This window comes from Rissa tridactyla, chromosome 1, assembly GCF_028500815.1.
Source record: "Rissa tridactyla isolate bRisTri1 chromosome 1, bRisTri1.patW.cur.20221130, whole genome shotgun sequence".
Lineage (NCBI taxonomy): Eukaryota > Metazoa > Chordata > Aves > Charadriiformes > Laridae > Rissa > Rissa tridactyla.
Genome location: NC_071466.1, coordinates 75,373,823 through 75,393,749, shown reverse-complemented (window position 1 = coordinate 75,393,749; position 19,927 = coordinate 75,373,823). Strand labels below are relative to the sequence as shown.

The 19,927-nt window shown below is 43.6% G+C and overlaps 2 protein-coding genes across 3 annotated transcripts in view; one reads left to right on the top strand and one right to left on the bottom strand.

Annotated features, from left to right (window-relative positions):
• GABRB3 (gamma-aminobutyric acid type A receptor subunit beta3) overlaps positions 1-19,927 on the top strand; it is a 196,441-nt gene that overhangs the window by 1,175 nt on the left and 175,339 nt on the right. The gene's annotated exons all lie outside the window — the stretch shown is intronic.
• Positions 1-19,927, bottom strand: part of GABRA5 (gamma-aminobutyric acid type A receptor subunit alpha5) — a 55,967-nt gene that overhangs the window by 8,207 nt on the left and 27,833 nt on the right. For both annotated transcript variants that reach the window (XM_054205728.1, XM_054205738.1), the window contains exons 5-6: positions 18,720-18,802; positions 398-541 (exon numbers count right to left, since the gene is read on the bottom strand). In XM_054205728.1, coding sequence (XP_054061703.1) covers positions 398-541; positions 18,720-18,802 — 227 coding nt within the window. The remainder of the gene's footprint in view (positions 1-397; positions 542-18,719; positions 18,803-19,927) is intronic.

Genomic DNA, 19,927 nt, shown 5'->3' with positions numbered 1-19,927 from the left:
TCATTTTAAAGCGATGATTGAAACGGATCAAAATGCGTGGGTGGCGTTTGCCTCCACCGGTGGTTCCTCCCACAGGGAAATAAGCCAGCAGCAGCACTGGCAGCCGCAGCAACGGCGGTGGCCAAGAAGCTGTGTGCAGCTTCTCCAGCGCTCCCGTGAAATAGCAGGGGCTTGGATGCATCTCCAGCAGCAGCCTTGCGGCTTGCCTACGAGCCAGCACACAACCCTCTCAGCGTTTCAGTGCCTCTGCCGAGTAGCCAGGAACCTGCACAGGACCTCCCTAGCACCCCACGTCCCGCAAATGCTTCCCTCTTCTCCTTGTAAAATAACTGGAGCATGTGGATTTCCCCTCCTGCTCCAGCTATCAGCAACCATAGGGTGGAAATACTCTCCCTACCTGTACTGGTACTGATGTTTTCAGTTCCTACGGTCTGTCCCATCAGGTGGTACTGGTTAAGTCGCGAACCATCTTCAGCCACCACCACAGAGGTTGTGGTGCTATTAGTCCACACATAGATCACTTCAGAATTGGGGTAAGCGTCTGTCGACAAGAGGGGAAAAAAAGAGGGTGATGAGTAAAAAACACTGTGTAATATTTTAGTAGATCCTTAAATGATGAACGGTGGGGAGAGGGAAGAATGGAGGAGTGAGAGTGAATGGAGAAAAACAAATAAAGATGATACAATCATGTTCCCATATGCCCATCTCAAAAAAATATTAGGTTGAAGCCTTCTAATATAATAGATGTGTGTGATGGTTTGTCAAAGGCTGGAACAGTGGAGGTATAAATATAATCCATCACAACCACTCAATTTGGGAAAAAGCAGCCCAGATCCATACTCACCTATCTGGCAGCTCCTAAACCCCAGCAAGATGCAAAAAGCATTTTGCTGATTTCTCACCCTCAAAAGGACTCGGGCACCTTAAGTGCCTGAACAACAGGGACTTTCTGCGTCTCATCCTGTCTCCAGGATAAAATACTAAGTGACGCCGTGTGCAAGTGTGGGGTCTGGTGTGTGCGTGCTGACTTTGGGATATGTATGTGTGGATGAGGCGGATAGCTCTTGCTTGCAGGAGATGGAGCTAGATAAAGGCAGCTGGGATGTGAGTGCCTGTGCCTGTGATGCTGAGGTGCGGAGACGGGATTCAGGGAAGAGACTGCATGAAGGAGAGCAGGAGTGTGTGTATCAGAGCAAACGGGTGGTGGTGGGGAAACACCTGCACAGCCAGAGATGCAAATGTGGTAAGATTTCTCTCACAATCATTTAGAACTCCTAGGAAATAAAGGTGGTGGCAGTACTGCCAACTCATTCCTTCCTCTAAAAACATTGCTGTTATTTTTAATGCCCTAACACCTGCAGTAATTATGCTATTATGAGGGAATCTCAGTTTTCTTTTAGAAAGACAGTCAATGTTTGTTTTATTTTTTAAGCCTTCTCTGCAGATAAAGTCTCAAAAAACCCAGGAGCCGACCATACATTTAAATACACGTTTGCTTATTATAAGTAGATCTCACACTTTTTAGGGCACCCTGATCATTGAAAGCTTTTAGGTAACATTATTGCAGGCGTGTTACAGCAGGCTGGAGTCCATTGTACTAAAATCTCTGGAAAGCAGGCAAGGCTTACTTTCCAAATAGGAGGTGTAATACAGATAGAGTTGGAGGCAGCCTGAAGTCGAATACTAATATCTCACCTTCTGCACTCTGTAAGTTAGGAGGAGTGCAGAATGTTTCCTACTGGAAAAAATCACATCCCAGTTCAATGCAATCTGCGCAGGAGGCAACAGATGGTGGCTTTCCAGGCAAGGACTTGAGAGTCAAGGGCAAGAGGTTATCTTGAAGGATCATGTATACTGGCTCCATCAGACTGCGAGTTTTGTTTTCTAGAGCTAGTAAGCTGTCTTGGAAACCTGCAGCTCCATGGAGGACTGAAAAATTTTCACAGACAGCGGGTCAATGTGAGCTGATGCACTGCAATGGCAACAAGTATGCAAGGTGGTCCCTGGATCCATACAACCAGGAACCTTGTTTTCACTGTTGTTAATGTTCCTGTAGCATCCATAGGAAGTGCTGCCAGAGGCAGGACACTAGGCCAGATACACCTTCGGTCTGACCGTTTATGGCTATTCATGCATTGTTGTCCACAGCTCAGAAAAGATATGGAGGTAATGAGGACAGAGAGCAGGGGAGAGAGTTCAAAAGAGGGTCACAAATATCTCCATGGACTCGAAAACAAGTCATGATTTGAAGCTTAAGGAGCTCAACTTAGCTCACTGACAAGGAGCTGAGACGTGACTCAAGCACTGAGTATAGATACTTGCATACAGAAAAGATACCTAAAACCAGGGTGAATTTTGTGTACTACTGACAAAAGGAAAAGAAAAATTCAGTGTCTGAAAGATGGTTTCAGGCAGAGTCTGATGAAGAACAGCACACAATTTCCTAACAGTGGATAACCTTCTGAGAAAAAAATTATGGACAACTGTCAGAAGAAAGATAATGACAGGACGAAATCTTTCTTGTCACACATCTGACTGTTGTTGCTGTTGTATTCAGGGCTGGAACTGATCCAGGCTTTGGAAGGTGAGGATCTACAAATCCTCCATCCCTTCTTAGCCATGCAGCCATGCAGGACTGCCCACACACTTTCCATGTGCTTGAATTTGTGGCTGTGCAGTAAAACTACTGTAATTACATCTCATGATCTGCTTTGAAAAGCTAAGAAGGAATTTCTTCCCTGTTTAAAAATATTTGCATCACAAAAAGTGATGGAATTTCACCTTCCCTTTAGAGCTGAGATACCTTCTCATCTCAGAGATGATTGCAAATTCACAACAAGTAAATAATTCCAAAGCTAGATCTGGAGAAGGCATGTAGGAAGAGATGGCTCAATTTAAAAAAGGTGGTGCAGAAAGCCCTCCTTTTCAAATGCTTGTCTGGTATATGTTGTTCATGTGCTGATATCCCCAGTGAATATTGGATTTGTGTAGGCAGATTTGGGATTGTCAGAGAATTTGATTTTTACCTATGTTCCTTCCTATGCAAAAAAACCCCACTGGACTTCTTGCTGGGATGATCTAGATGTATCCCAGCTCAGCAGTTCCTTGTTACTGCAAGGATCTCAGGCACTGGGATAATTGGGTTTGTCCCGTTTTCTGCCAATGACACACAATAATTAAGCCTGACTAGACGCTTCCCAGTGAGAGCACTGTAACCAAATTCCACTGAAATTGCGACTACACAGGAAGATAGGCCTGTAAGGCTTAACAAGTATTCAGATGCTTTAGTTCTCTGCTCTCCCTAGCCGTGGGGGTCCTAAAATAAATCAGTACCTCTGCTTTGAACTGCAAACTTTACTAGGTACTTAAATACATGCACCAGTACTGGGTTGGAGGCTCCTACACTGGAGAAGCCCAGCACCTCCTCCTGTAAAAAATTATCTGTCATTCAGACAGAAGCCAGAAGGCGCCGAAACTCCACCCAGATCTCACAGGTATGCCCAAGCAATACTTCGTGAGGCTGCTTTCTTTCCGAACCATGTCAGGGAAGGGAGGCTGCCCATACCTGGCTGGCTGGTGAGAAGAGAGAGCACTCACGCAGGCAAAAGCAGAGCTTGAGGCTGGTCCCTGCAGAGCCCACCCCAAACCGATGCAGCCTGCAGTGATGTCCCCCCCTCCAAAGAAGTCTGTCACATTAGGAATAACATGAATTTACCCCAGACTAGAGATCACATGTATGTTATGATTCTCGTCTATCTTCCATGCAGACATAACGAAACATGGTCTGGTTTTAAAAAGCTACAATGTAAGATTTTTGGCTTAGTGCCTCCTTTCCTCACTATGGGCCAGGCTCTGAGTGTCTAAGCCTTCTTAGGGGAAAGAGAAGAATGGAGAAAATGTCAAAACATGAATGTGAATGTAAAAAGATACAGCCACCCTCTCAGTCCATGAGTACCCCTCAGAGGAACTTACAGCTCTACAGGAAAAGCCCACCCCATGCACCCTGGTGTGGCAGCTCAACCACTGGCCATCTATTTTCTAGTCATCTAGATAAACCTCCAGGTAGATAAACCTGCGTGCTTGTAGTTGTCTTCCTACCTCAAACCTTTTGACACGTCATTCCAGAAACCTCAAACTCCAATTATCCTAAACTTGACTACCAAAACCTCCAGCTCTGCTGCTGATAACCCATGCAGTATAATTAGGCAGAGTCATATTGAAAGCTGAAAGTGTGGGAGTAGTCTAGAATAATGTTATTTTGCTATTGGGATAGAGCAGGTGCTAATGGAGAGATGGTATTATCCACTGTCATACCTAATTTTGTAAAAACCTTCCTCCACTTAAAGAAAGCTTCCAGTAGGTTGCCTACCAGCCATGCTTGCTGAAGGACTGAAGAATGTCAGCTCATGCTTTCTAGAGTTATAAGAAAGGTTTACTGCTGACAAGGGAATAAGGCCGTCCCCTCCTCTTCCAGGTACACACAGGAGGGACAAGGGGTCTCCCAAAGGGTGATAGAAAAATGTAGCAGAAGCTTTGGGTTAGCAAGCTGGGAGAATGCTGCTGGTGTTGCTGTAAAAGCAAACTCAAATTCAAAGCCACTGAAAACCCAAGTGAGACTGCCTAGCATTTATTCTACTTTAAGCAAGTGGGTTTCTTCTGTTTTTATGAATCCAAATAACTAATTTGGTGTCTCCTTCACATTAATTTTGCTGGCTTGCCAAAGAAAGGAGGAAGCCTAGTTAAATCATTCTTTCTCTTCTAAGCTCACTCTTTCAAAAAGAGAAAAAAAAAAGGTAGCAGTTGAGATGAACAGCTAAAATTAGAGAGAGGTATAATGTTATTAAAAGTGAGAAAGTGACAACAGACATTTATTTCTAGTGGACATTTGATAAATGGCTGCTGGCTTATCGCCAACCAAAATGATGAAATAAGTAATTTCTTCTCCTATCTGTTTATCGATGAGCACATCCATTTCTTCTACCTTCTAACGTCCAACACACACCACACAATATAAAAAGGGTGAAGATCTCCCTTGCTCTCCTCCCACCCTCTTCCTACTCTCGTATGTCTGGCAAGGAAAGCACGACACAGTCTTTCTTACGCCAGCGAAGAGAGGGCAGGGGAGCGGCCACAGCCCAAGGGAGGAAATACATAAAGCCGAAGTCTGACAAAGCAGAGCAGGCAGCTGCTAAGACCTGGAGGATCCCTGCCATTCACCTTGGCGCTGAGGGGTGCCCTGTCTTTCCTGTTTTCATTTGTGAATGAACCAGCGTGAGCAGTGCAGCATCCTCCCGGACGGTCGACAAGGAGCCCACGAGCAGGGAGCCTTCTCCTGCCACTGCCCCCACCACAGGGCAGAGGTGGCACCTGTGGCTACTGACAGACAGTCTCCCTTCTCCCCTTTCTTTCCCCTCCACACTGGAATACGCTCCAAGAAAAAACAAAAAGAAGGAAAAAAAAAAGTATTTTTCAATTTCAAAAAAACCCAAATGTGGATGGCTAAGGCCAAACTTTTGAGTCCATGGGACCCGGATGCATTTCGAGGACTGATTTTTTGAAACTATAACCCCTGAAAAAAAATCAACACTGACGTCTGCCAATAGGTTTTCATATCTGCAAGACAGGGCATAAAATAATTTAGGAAAAAAGAATCTCTCTGCAAAACACCGCCCAAATCCTTTTACAGACCTCACAGGAAGCCATAAAAGAAGTGCCTGCGTAATTAAGTGAAGGGATCCTGTGAAATGTGGGATCTGTGTGTATGGGTGCCCACCCTGCATGCTTCAATCGTATTCCACAATTAAACAAACCGTTTATCCACAAGCCACGGCTGGAACTTTTCTTTCAGAATTATGCTAGTCGGAGGCTGAATTCACTTAAAAATATACTGTAGCAAGATAAGTTTTGGCTTGTTTTCTATTTTATTCATTACAATTGTGCAGTTACAGCCTTAGCCTTTATCATCATGGTATTTAATACATGCCACAGGTTCATCAGACTGCCTAGTCTTGGGAGTAGTGCTAATCCCCATCAAAGCCTGTTGATTGTGAAAGATGTGCATAAATTGTCAGCTTTTTCAGAAGCTCTAATTACAATCTGAATATGCATACAAATCTCTGTCTTTCTATCCCATCTACCCATTAATGTATTTGACTCACTTAGAGGCTGTTATACAACTCAGTAGAGATCCAGATTTACAGCTTCTCTAAGACTTCTGCAGGCAGTGAACCAGTGCTGCTACCAAGCCATCATGCACCAGCTTGAATTCTAAGAGGCAGGCTGGGTTTCTTCTGGTTTGTGCATGAATACTTTTTAACCCATTACAAAGCGTCTGTCAATGGTTGCGCCTCTGCAACTGAGGCCAGATTTGAGCTCTGTAATTGGAATTTCTCATTAAATTGAGTTGATAAGAATGAACCGATGCACAAATGAGATCACCCTATAGGAAGAACTAGTGGAAAAGAGATCTAGTAAAAACGTAATTTTAAATATAAAAATAGCAAGACATGGTACTAAATATGCATGGACTGGGTCTAGGGGGAAATAGCTTTTTATATAACAGTAAGTTATTAAAGTAAAATAGCAATCTAAATACTAAGAGAAATGTATTCACACATTCAATGACTAAAAGCCTAAAATGAAGACTTCGCTATAGCATGATGAATTCTGCTGTTCTTGGGAGAATTTGAGGGTCATGGAAATTACTTTAGGGACCTGAAATAATCAGAATTAAGACTGATCATGTAAACTGGCATGAGCTTACAGCATATGGATAAACAGCACGCATGCTTTTAAATATGTGCCATGGACAAGAAATGACGTGTATAAATACACGGGATTACAAATTAGCATCACACAGAATCATAGAACGGTTGGGGCTGGAAGACACCTCTGGAGATCATCCACTCCCATCCCCTGCTCAAGCAGGGACACCAAAAGCAGGTTTTCCAGGCCCATGTCCAGTCAGGTTTTGAATATCTCCACAGATGGAGACTTCACAACCTCTATGGCCAACCTGCTACAGTGACTGGTCACCCTCAGAGAAAAAACATGTTTCTTGTGTTCAGATGGAATTTAACGTTGTTCAATTTGTGCCCAGTGCCTCTTGTCCTGTCTCTGGGTATCACTGAGCAGTGCCTGTCTCCCTCTTCTTCATTCCCTCCCATCAGGTATTAATACAGATCGATAAGGTCTCCCTGAGCTTTGTCTTCTCCAGGCTGAACAGTCCCAGCTCTCTCAGCCTCTCCTCATATGAAAGATGTTCCAGTCCTTAAATGATCTTTATCACCCTGTGACGGACTCACTCCACCCAAGTCCGTATTATTCTTGTATGGGGGAGCTCAAAATGGGACACAGCGCCAGATGTGAGTAGAAATTAAATGCTCAGAATGAAACTTTTTTGTAATGGCACAGTGTCATGTAGATGGGACAATGGACAACATCCAAGGAAAAAATTATTCATGGAATTGAAACAATTTGTGTATTAAAACTGATGACATAAGACAACAGGACACCATTGGCTGTGGAACAGGCAGTAGGAAGTTCCGCATTACTAAAATGATAATTTCTGTCTTTCCTGAAGTTAGAATAAAAATATAATTGGGTAACATAGGCAGTATTTTATATGTTTTCCCGATACACAGTTTTATTTGATCTTGTTGTCACATTCTGCATGGAATGGAATAGGATGTTCTGAAAAATGTGCCAGACAGGTCTCGAGAGACTTCATTACTAAGCAACACTAATATGCTATACTGATCATTACTAAAAAAATATAAAGCCCTAAGTTAGGTCAAAATGACTCTGTTTCAGAATGTAATTTGTAAGTCACCTCAGGAAAAGGTGGGAATAGGAGTGTGATAGAAGTGTCTATGGCTTGGAAATGAAATGGAAGCACAGACTGTGCCCACGAGGTGGTGAGACATACAGAACTGAAGATGCCTGTGAAATTCATTTTGAGACACATAGTTTTGTAAAAGCCATTTTCTTTGGCTTTTCAAAGCAAGTGACAGGCGGAAGGCCCTGCTTAATTTTACAAGTTCCAGTTCATGGGGGAAAACTCTAAACGTGACCCAACTCAGAGCTCAAAAATACAAAGCAAAGGAAAAAAAAACCCTTAGGATTTTGCCTGAAAGCAACTTTGTGATTTTGGAGGTGTGATTCATGATTAGCTTAGGCAAGGCTGCTGACTGCTTTAATACAATAAATTGATTACTTGCATGATGGTACACTAAATCACAGTCATACCAATGATGAATGTAACACAAATACTAACGAACAGTTGTCCTGATAATTCACTCAGACACAGTACCTTCACGGGATGCTATTACACCGTTTAGAAAGAGCCCTGAGCTAGGAGATGTGCAGAGTAATACAGAGTGTCTCTCAAGGATGATTGTGGAGACAGCACGGCACTTTGAGCGATGCCCCTTAAAGAGGTGTGCATATTTGCCACCACGCAGGCGGTATCACCGGTGACAGCGTCAGCTCGTCCCTGCCCCATCCTGCTTGCCCAAGTGGCCACGGGGGAGACATCAGAGCGGTGCATCTATTCCCCAAGCATTGGGACCGCTGTGACTAGGACTGACTCCTTGCTGGGAAATCTGACAGTAAAGGCATCTGGATTAAAAACCGGGCACGGCACACGGAATAGAGCTGTGTGTCCTGGGGTAGCAGGTCCTCAGGCTGCACTCAGAAAAAAAGAAAAAAAAAACCAAAAACCAAACAGCAAAGAAAAAGTTTTCTCATTGGGCAGCCTGGAGCACCTCAAATGGCAACAGACACGTTGTGGGATGCCTGCGACGAGCTGAGTGAAAGCGGTGACTAAACAGGGTCTGCTGCGGGGCTGTTACACATCCAGGTGCTCCCAGGTGCCAGGCAGCACCAGGTCATCTTCCCAAAGTTCCTGCTCCCATCTGAGAGCTGACGTTAGTGAGCAGGTGACGCCTTCCTTTTTTTGCCTCTTCCCATTTCTTCCTCTCGTTGCAGTCAGTATTTATAATGCAGTTTCTTGCTTTATTTTCAGATCTAGTGGTAGCTGTCTCGGTCTAGAACTAATCTGAGAATTGATTTTACACCACATTTAATGGTGTCTACACAATTGCTTTTCACAGGGAACATGACACAATCTGTTATTCCAGCCTCTGATGCTTTCTTTTTTTTTTCTGCTACGGACATTATAAATATCCACTGCAAGAGGCCTAGAGCAACAGAGCAGTAGGATGTGCTGGGATGACATTTAAAAATCTGAAATATCCTGGGACTTTCCTGACCCTATGTTGGTCTTTGTAGGCCAGGCGTATGGTAATTCCAAATCAGTCGGTCAGTCTGAGCGCTGTACTAACATTTAATGAACTTTGCATTTGCAACCGCAGTATTAGGCAGCTATATTAACTGCTTCATTAGAAAAACCAGCATGGTCATGAGGAAGATGCTAGAGATTTAATTTACTTTTGTCAAGGCAAACAAAAGTATTCTCCAAAGTGTGACTGAGACCATTACTCACTTTGCATAGTACCTTACTCTCTAAGCAATCTTGATTGCAGTGGTCCACTCATTTTGCAAGCTGCCGCTCGCAAATACCGGCAAAGCTAATGCAACCAGCTTTCCAGGAGTATCGCTGGAGTTTGAGAAATGCAGAGCGAATTTTAGAAAATACTCCATTTGATCTTGCTGTGGAGCGCGCCTTCGCAAACGTGGTATTTTTGGCCACATCTAGCATCACAGAATGAAACCGTGACCTCATCGTAATCAACAGATGTTCTTCCCACCCACTTGAGTGGCACCAGGAATTCAGGAACTCACCCATCAGAGTTAGCCTGTCTGCTGAGCTTACCATTCAAAGCATCCTCACTTATAGATCAGTATGACCTGAAAGCAGCCAAGAGTGATTGGGACTACTTGTGGAACTAAATATATACCTTTGTTTCTGAAACCAGTCCCTTAATGAAGGCATTTACAAATCTCAGAAGTACTGCTACATTAATAACACCGTGCGAATGTGTAATCAATAGGTATGTAGAGATAGCAGGCTGAAATATTATTATTCAAACACTTTAATACTGCTCTGAGATGGCAATCGCTAGAACTTATTCCCTACGCCAGCGGTGCACTCAGAAGATGGCTTATAGACGCCTGCCATGGGACGTGGGGCTGCCCCGTAATTAAGAGAAGGGGACAAAACCTCCCGAGGCCGCCGTTTCAAACTGCCCAGCCTCATGGTGGGTACAACGAGCCCCTCTGAGGTGAGCTGCTGCTTACCAGAGGCACTGCCATTTTGCCTGCTGTCTGCCACAGGGCTAATGCCCGTGTTCCCCCTTTGGGGACCGGCCCCTTCCAGTCACGGAGACCCAGGCCCAAAGGCGCGGACGGTCTCATCTCTCCCGTCCGCAAGTAAAACATCTCCTTATCTGCAGCCATCGGCTGACCTATTTTAGTCATCTACTTTAGGAGGAGATTAACCTGCGCCTAAAAATATCTGCTTCTCTCCCGACTGTAAGAGGGTGAGAGTGATCAGCCCAGCTGTATATATTTACCCTGCAGAAATATAAATTTAGGAGGGAGGAATCCCGGCTTTGAGGACGGTTTTACCGCTGGGATGCTTTCAGCAAAACGTCTAGCCGCTGGCACAGGCTGGCCGTGAGAAGACTTTCAGTGGGTATGATGTGGGAATGGGGGAAAAATGGAAGGCCCTTCAAGGCTTTCCTTCTACCCACTCCTCCTTCCCTCATGTTTCTTCATGGGAGACAAGACGAAAGGACTGTTTCCTTTGAAGAAGCTTGCAGAACTGGGACTGCAGCCATGCTAGGTCACGGCTTGGGCTAACTTGGCTCTCTGTGTAGGGGAGGAGGCTAATGTGGGATCTGGCAATGTAGAGGCAGGGGTCCCTGGCCCACCAGAGACTGAGGTGTCATGAAGGAGCTGCCAGACTGGAAACTCAAATCCAAGTTTCAGCAGTGTCTTGCAGCTTCCCCCTCCCCCCCCAAAAAAACCCTAGGCAAGTCATTTTGTCATTAATGTACTGCAGTAGTACTGGGAGGCTCTAATTGAACCTAGGGACCCATAATGACAGAGGCAATAAAAGCAGGTAATGAACCACTCTATCTTTGCTCAGAAGAGACTGTAATTGCTCTTTGCCTCCTTTATCCCCACCTGCAAAATGCAGGCGGCAGAGACCTACCAACCTCACACCAGCATCACGAGAATGATTTCTGAAACGTTTATGAGAAATGCTTACAAGCCATGGAAACAGCCACCTTAGAAAATAACAGCCATTAAAAACCTGGCTTGTAAAGCAGTGGAGCAGTATTTACCCACTTGTCCCATTTACAAATAACTTCCCATTTACCAGTGGCATAAACCTGTGATCCACAGCTGGCAAACGTAAGCCCTCGCTGTGCCTTTTGGGGCATGACGGGCCCAACAATGTCTTTGCAGGTTTGCACCCAAGGGCCATTTGAAAGCTTGAGCACATTAAGCACAGAGTCTCTGCACGTTGTGTTCTACTGCTGACAATTCAAATCGAACCACTGTTTTCCTGTAATCAGGCAGTTGTGCAGCCTTTAAATTTAGGCTGAAGTCTCCAGAGTGTTTGTATCATCAGCAAAGCACCTGAATCTCCACGCCACTCCGCCACAATCGTGTCTAGACCTCTTTCAGGCGAGACGAAAAACACCACCGCTGGGTATCTCCACACCAACTCCTTCTCCTGCCTGAACTTTGCTTTTCTTGAGCTTGAGAATGCCACCAGTTGAGCTCTTCCTGGATGAAAAGCCTGATGCCCATGGGCCACCTCCCCATGAGGATGCTGCTCCCCGGGCAGGCGGCGCGCAGGCTGTTGGTCATGGCCACTCAAGGGGCTTTCTGCAGTGGCCACAAATGCTGCTACCAGACCCCCTGGGAAGCACTCCTCACCAATACCTCCCTTGTATGCTCTGTTATGAACCTAACGGGGGAAAACTGCATTGGCTTCTGAAGGGGGGGTGACCAGAAGTAAGAAGTGACTCACCCAGAGCTGGGCAGTGTTTCACAAGGAAGCAATTGGACACCCAGAGGACTGGATGGTAGCAAATGCTGTGTTTTTAATGCATTTTTAAAATTATCTCAGTGCAAACAGTAACTATGTATACGTGACAAAGCCTTTGAAAAGTTAATTAACGACAGCAACTGCAAAACTTAAAGACGATACTAGCACAGTTTCTCCAGCCTCTTCTGGAAAGTCCTAATGTGGGTCATTGTAACGGGTGAAGAAAAACTGACCCATCTGATAATTTTAGGGAGCTTTTAGAAAGGGCCTTTTTCCTTTTTGTCACACTAAAAGGCATCACTTCTATGGGAAACCTACCAGATGAGTGAGAAGTTAGGGCTGAATTCATTTGCACGTTCTGAGGCAGACTGGGGTCCCACAACAGTAGCTGCCACAGAAACGGGCACCACGCAGTCCAGGCCCAAGACCCTATGTTTTAATTTCTAAGTAGATTCTGAACTTTCTGAACAAAGTACAACAGAAAATATGTATTTCTCAACTCGCGCTGTAGAGAAAAATGAACTTCTAAGTTACTCTGACCAGGGTACAATACACTTATCTAAATCTGAGCTAGTATTGGCAGAAAAATTGCTAGGAACGTCTAAAATATGATTCATCTCATCCTTAGGCAAGTATCAAAAATAGTTCTAATGGACTGCACTACAGAGATACTTATTTTTTTTTAGTGGCCATAAAGGAAATCCAGATAGCTAACTGTGACATATTTATCTATCTAAAATTGTCGCAGATCCATCCTGTCCATTTTCCAAGGCTTTGCTGTGGATGCAAGGCTTTTGATATGGGCCGAACCAACATTCTGCAGCAGAGCATTTCCACATCCCAGAAAGAGGTAAAAGCAGCAGCAGATTTGGGGGAGTCTAGTGAAGCCTCATGGTTCTAGTGAATCCCCATGAGTTTTTTAGTATGTTTCAGTCAATAATCTGTGTATTACGAACTTCTAAACTAAAAGACTGAATTTTTTAAACAACACAGCCCCATGACTAGTCATGTGTCCACAATTTCAAGGAAACTAGAGGCAATACCATTAGATGGTCTCCATGTCCTCCACTCATTCTTAAGGGTTGTATGGAAAACTAGTTCAGGCTAGATGCCTATGCTTTAATAGCTAAACTTAAGTAAAATTACAACCCTGGCCCAAGTTGTTATCTAGACTGCCTATCTGATGCCACCACAAGCACCTCTTTCAGCATGTCTGGAGGCCTAGCTTCTGAACAGCTGAAAATTAGGGGAGTAGAATTCCAACCAAAGTGGTGGTTGGTAACTGGTGGTAACATGTAGCGGGAGAAGGGAGCAGAGAAATATATTAAACATCTTAGAAATACTGAATTTTAGTATTCACCTAGCTTCTCCTTATTTAGGTCATTCAGTGTCCATTGCAATGGAAGTGTCTATGTAAGCTGTGATAAACCTTAGGAGAATGTCAGAGAAGACATTACATGAGCAAGCGACATGCCTCCCTTGACTTCAAGTAAAACTTCTATACCCTGCATAAAGACCAAACCTATCATTTCCGCATTAACTGGCTTTTGCCTTAAATTGCAAAATCACAACTTAGTCTTGAGCTTGGCTGCTCAGCATTTTACAGAGGACCTCCCTGGCTCTTTTCACATGCCCTTTCATGAAGAAGGCATTAACACTTTGCAGCAAAGTCAACAAGCCGTGCTGCCTGTCTCCGCCCTGAGGAATGGACTCGGGAGCCTCTTCTGACCAGCTGATAGAGAGGAGTAACAGAAAAGCTCTGCCTCTTCGTGTGAGACTGCAGTTCCAGCTCTCCCTGGGAGCAACCCAAGAAAACCTACCAAAGAGACATTTTCCCTTTTCAACATCTCCTAAAATTAACATATGCCTTTATTTATTATTCATTTAGTTATATTCTTATACAAGACTTTTACCCACAGGTTTTGATAGGCTGAATACATTCTTTATAACATTTTACTAAACCAGATTAGAGTCTGTTTAGAAGGACTCTGTTTTGAAGTTCTCCCTCCACACCTGCAGTTCTCCTGTAGCTTCACAGGTGATAATGGGGAGAAGGACAAAATCAAGAAAACCCCTGTAGGTGCCTTCACCTCAGTGCTATCTCTGCTAATTCTCAGCATTATAGGGAAACGTCACTATCAGGGGAATTTTCTTAAAATACTTTTTTTGGAGAAATTTCACAGCAGCTACAGGTGCAGATAGTTTGTGAACAGTGAGTGCCTTAGTGTTAAGTGTTGCAATAAACTCCTGGTATATCGGTGAAGTTACCATCTCCCCATTACTCTGACTTCAGCAGCTTTCTTAGAGGAAAATAATTTGAGCATGTCTCCTGCTACAGAAATAGCCTGTGCACTTTCCTTTATCAAAGACCACAGCAGACACCATGACTCAGTGTGAGATGTTAAAAAGGAACACGTACATAAACCGTGTTAACTACTTTCTTCAGACGCTACAAATTGTACTTAGTGCTGTTTTCTCACAAACAGTCGGCAAGCTCCCTTTTGTGATCTACAGTGATCAACCTTTGCTATCTTCATGGTCGAACTAAACTCATTGGGAATAAACGCCAGGCCTGTTTTTTCCTCTGCTCGTGAGCTAGGGGATCTCATTATTTTCAGAATATTCATTAGACTCTCTACTTAACCTAAAAATAGTAGGGTTTTTTTGCAGCCGAGTGACTAGTGGGCAGCAGATTCATGCATTTATCTGTTCCACAATACAAGATCTGATAACTACATGTACTCAGACACCATGCCTTCAAGAGACGGTTGCCATAAATAGACTCCACCTTACAGTATTTGACATTGTCAAAGCACTGGTTAACGTCCACTAACAGCCATTAACTAATTCATCTTCAGGGAACCCTGTGAGCTAGGTAAAACTGATATAATTAACGCATGAGTAAAATAAGATTTAGGAGTTAAGTCAGTTGCCTGGGCAGAGGCCTTCATGGTCTAGTGGATTAGACATCTGTCTCTCCAACCAAAGAAGTTGAGTCTAATCCTTTTTCTGACATTGATTTGCTGTGTGGCCTTACGGAAAGTCAATTAACTTCTCTGCCTCAGCTGCCCTAGAGATAATGATGCTTACCTACCCAGTGACACATGGGTGTTTGCAAACTGTACTAAACGATACTTTTAATGTACTCTTAAGGCCTATCAGGGGAAGAGGTGAAACATTAAAGCTTCCTAGCTTTAATGTCCTTGCTGTCTTATCTAATGCCTCCTCCCCACACCAGAAATAGCTTGGGGGTAAGGAGGAATTTCATAGGCTAAGACGCTGCTAGCAAAACTAGCTGGCTGGCATCAGGAAATTTCATCAGATCCTGTTTGACCAGCAAATTTATTTAGAGTGCGGGTCAGCGCTAGAATTGCAACAGGAAGATTATTTTAAGCTTGGCCATGGAAGAAACCAGAATCCTTCCCATGCTACCGTGAGATAACAGACTGCCATGGCCATCTCCACCGAGTGTCCCTGATTCAAAGGCAGCGGAGCCTGTTTGCAGAAACCCGAGAGCCTGCACTCATGCACCATCCCCAGCCCCCTTCTACCTCTAAATGAGATTTCTGCAGGATAATTTTTACAGGTGGCCTTATTGCTAGCAGGGGTGGAAGCCCAGAGGGAGAGTACCCACGTACAGGCACCTCCTGGAGCAGATCCACCTGATCTTGCCATCCCTGAGCACTGGGGCGTCATACGTTAGAGGAGGACAACTAAACCTGCTCTCTTCAGTTTATTCGAAACGATCCTTGAAGTTCTGTCCTCCCGCCAGCATAGCTTTTCATGACGTGCCATAGGCATTAGAAGTATTACTTCTGTAGTTGGCATTTGACCTTCCCGGCAGGTATCTAGGCTGGTGGTGTGCGCATGTAACTTTATATCCCTTTTCCCATATTCGACCTTGCTTTTAATTATTTCTACAAAATACTCTGTTGCTACATATAATGCTGCCTAGGCTCATAAAATCTCCAACAATTCTAATACAGCAAGAAATCAGTCAAACGGGACAGAAGAATTTATCTTTTACATCTACCTTTATTTCTGTGGGCAAGATTAACGTTCCTTCTTTTTACTACTGAAGGAAATGTCACGGGTTTTTTTCCCTTTTGCTTGCTGAATTATAGCAAGTGCGGTGGATGCTCACGCAGCCAGAAAAATAATAACCTGCTCCTGCCTCTGATGTGGCACCGATCGCTTCTTGGCATCCCTTCTGCTGCCGATCCATCCGTGCCCCGGCTGCTTTGTTTCACTGCCCTGCTCTCTCCATCCTGTGACCAGTTAGCGCTCATCTCTTCTCCACCCTCCCAGCTCTACTGATAATGTGTTTAACATTTACTTTGATGCTATTCCTTGAGGCTTTGCAAAATCTTTCTTGGAAAGAAGACCATTAAAAAGAAACCCTTTGGGGAAAGACAGGGAGGAAAGCTGAAGACGAAAGGGCATGTGCTTGTGTATAATATACCCCTGCAGGCCTTGTCGTGCTCCAAGCCTGAAGATGACTTAATGCAAACCCGTACTGCTGTAAATAGGGTATAAATATTGTATTCTCCTAAAATACGTCTGGGCTAATTCAATAAACCCTGATTTACTGGCTGCTACTTGTGCAAACATCTGCGTATTAAAGGCCAATAAATTACTAATAAGCTGTCAGATCAGTAACACAGATATTCCCAAGGCTGAAAGATTGTCTATAGCTTGTTCCTATATATTTACTTTCTGCAGAGGCTACCAATGTGGACTAGCACAGGCCAAATGGCTCCATGTCTATGCATTGTGGAAGAACTTAACAGTGACTGGTAGTAGCTTATAAAATATACTCCAGGATTGTATACTGAGTGTGACAGAGAGTATGAACTAAAACTGTATTCAGGCCTCACATGCCTAAAATATGACTTTTCAGTGTTGGTTTTACCCCTGCTTAAAATCACCTGTGTGCTAATAGGTGATTAATATGTAAAACATTTTGCTCTAGCAGAACATGTAATTGCATTCAGACAGATTGGTGTTTTTTTTCTAATGCTATTGAAGACTGTATATTCCTCCTAAGCGTTTGTAGCTTACCTAGTAGTGTCATCTCCTGCACTTGCATATTTTTGGGGTTTTTTTTTGGTTGGAGAGTTAGAGCCTGTATCTTACTGCACCTCATCTACTAATGCATTGAAGCATCCACTTAACTTTAAGCTTGAGCTTCAGATCTCTGCTGCATCAGGCTCTTTGTTTAAATATGTTTCTTTTAGTTTTATATTGCATATTTTGCAAGACTTCATCAAACTATCCAACACCCCAGTTCCATAATCTGCACTAGGGACCAACAGGTGTGACTTCAACTTTATCTATCAACACAGTAAAGAATATGTAATACCAGGAAGGACAACTTATTTTTCTTTTTCATCTTAATTCGTTGCAGTAGCTTTTGTTTAGCCCTATATACAAACAATGACAGTTTCCTGTGAGATGTTTTCCCATTTTTAAATTGAGAATGAAATATAATGCATATATATTTAAGTTGAGTGTAAAGGTGTATGGATCTTCAGATTTATATTGACTTTGCTGTAAAAAAGTAAACAGACACACTTGAACCTTCAGTGACCTTGTAAAATACTGCTGGCTATTCAGATGAAACTGGGTCTACCTGGATTGGAAAAGGGAAGGGAAAACAGTTCATCTTAAATTTGGTAATTTGGTAATGGTTACTGTAAACACAAAAGAAGTGTTTTTTCTTCTTAGTGCGATCACTAGAAGACAATGCACAACCAGTATTAAACCAGAGCAGATACAGATGATAAAGGCAAAGCTTAATCTTGCTAGGATTAGTGACGCTAAATTGATACGAATGAAAAAACACTGAAAAATGCTAAGTTAGGTGGCTTCAGGGACGAGCAAAATGCCTTGCCTGGTAATTTTCAAAAGTCCTTAGAGACACTGATTGCACCTGGAACCTCTGATTTGATTACCAAAATAAAAATTGTCTACTGTAGTAGCCTCATCTGTACTTTAATTAAGAGCTTTGTATGTAAATATAACCATCTGATCCCCTGAGGTTATTTTTAAAGTAGGCTTCTGGCAAGGCACCAGTGTGGCGGATTAGAGGCTTGGAATTGAGGAAAAAGCATCATTCACCATACAGTTTAGAATAATGTGCGCGTATATATAAATACATGTGTATACAGCATCATGTAACAAGATACAGGACTGGATTTATTAAAGCCAAATGGAATGATGTTTCCTCTTGTAATATTCTAGATCTCTTTTAATATATGCCATGTAGAGATATTGCACTGCAGTCTGATTCACGTAAATACCACACCAGCACATCAATCTGACACTGTCCAATGAAAGCTCCATTTTTCTACAAATGTAAAGCCAAGTTATCAACTTAGCTGTCTGCATCTACTGCCCCATCTCACAGTGGCTGTTAGACTTGATGTGGATCTCTAAGACACACCACCCGTCACCTCACCGTTTATCACCGAGCATGCCAGCATGAGCTGAAAAGCAGCAGCGCCAGACAAAGCGCCGCAAACGAGCAGCAGGGCAGCAGCAGGGGCGGCAGACCGGGGCGGGGGGCTAATGAGCAATGTTAAAAGGGAAAGGGTGGGGAAAGGGCGAATGATTCGTACAAGACACGGCGGCGGAACCTGAAACGACAGATAACAATGTGTTTTCCCAGCTCTTATTTCAGAAGAGAACTTACAGCTTCCAAATTTTAATGGGCAGGCATGTGCATCCATGGGGAAATCTTCAAGCTGCATGGGACATTCAGCAGAGATGGTCAATCTGTGAGGGAGTAAAAAGAAAACACATCATTATATTTTCTTGGCGCCTTCCCTTTAGGCCTCTCACCGCAATACATGAGTGCTGACACAAGCAAGCTTCTCCTGAAGGCTCCTCGCTCCTGTTGAAATCACAGCAACCCCCAGCTAAACTGAATGCGAGTTAAGCCAGGTGGACCACTGTGTGTGCATGCTGTAGGCCTTATCTAGTAATGCTAAGACACGTGAACTGATTTTATTTATGCAAGCTGTTCCAGTAAGATCTATCTTTCTTATTCGTACGTGAAGGAACTCCTGTGCTGGAGCTTCTGCCACGCATCTTACTCTTATCTGATTTCTGCAGGTACTGCAACTGGACTAGGAATTTTGAGGCCTGAGTACAGCACTGTTACAGACCTACAGAAGCACTGACTTTATAGATAGATGTGACTACTTAAATGCATAAAAATAAATATTTTAAATAAATGTATATGGAAATATTTATATCTATATATGAAGTCATATATAAAGTCAATGACATATTTATACATACGACTTTATATAGCACTGCAGTTTGTTTCTGTGGAAATCGCACGGTATGAGGGCAGTCTATTTCAGTTCAACATACTGTGAATTACCCGGGGACCTTGTCAGGAAAAAAACAACAGGGTTATTTTCCCCCACTGTATTGCGGGGGGAAGCAATTCTATCCTGGCCCGCCTTGCCACTAAGTTGAAATTCTTGAGCTACAGTGGAAATAGACGTATCCCATGGATGTTCTGTATGACTGACACATCAAGCTGAACACAAAGAGAAGTCTGAGGTAAATTTCTGAGCAGCGCGCTATCAGTCATATTGCTGTCAAATATATCAAGAGAGCCAAAGCCTACATTTCTAGGTGCACACAGCACATAGCACAATGAGAATCTGGTTTTGATTAGGCCATTTTGCTATTTGCATAATGCAGATGGTTTGCTCAGGATAGTGAGGATACAAATCTCATTTTACATTACGAATGCCCTTGTGCCTTTCTTGTTTTATGCTGCTCTTCTGCCTCAGAGGCGACAGACCAGAGATAGCCAAAGCCCCACAGAGTGCCCGGTGCTGGGGTGACGCAGGGCTGTGCTGGAGGACAGCCTGGGTCCTCACC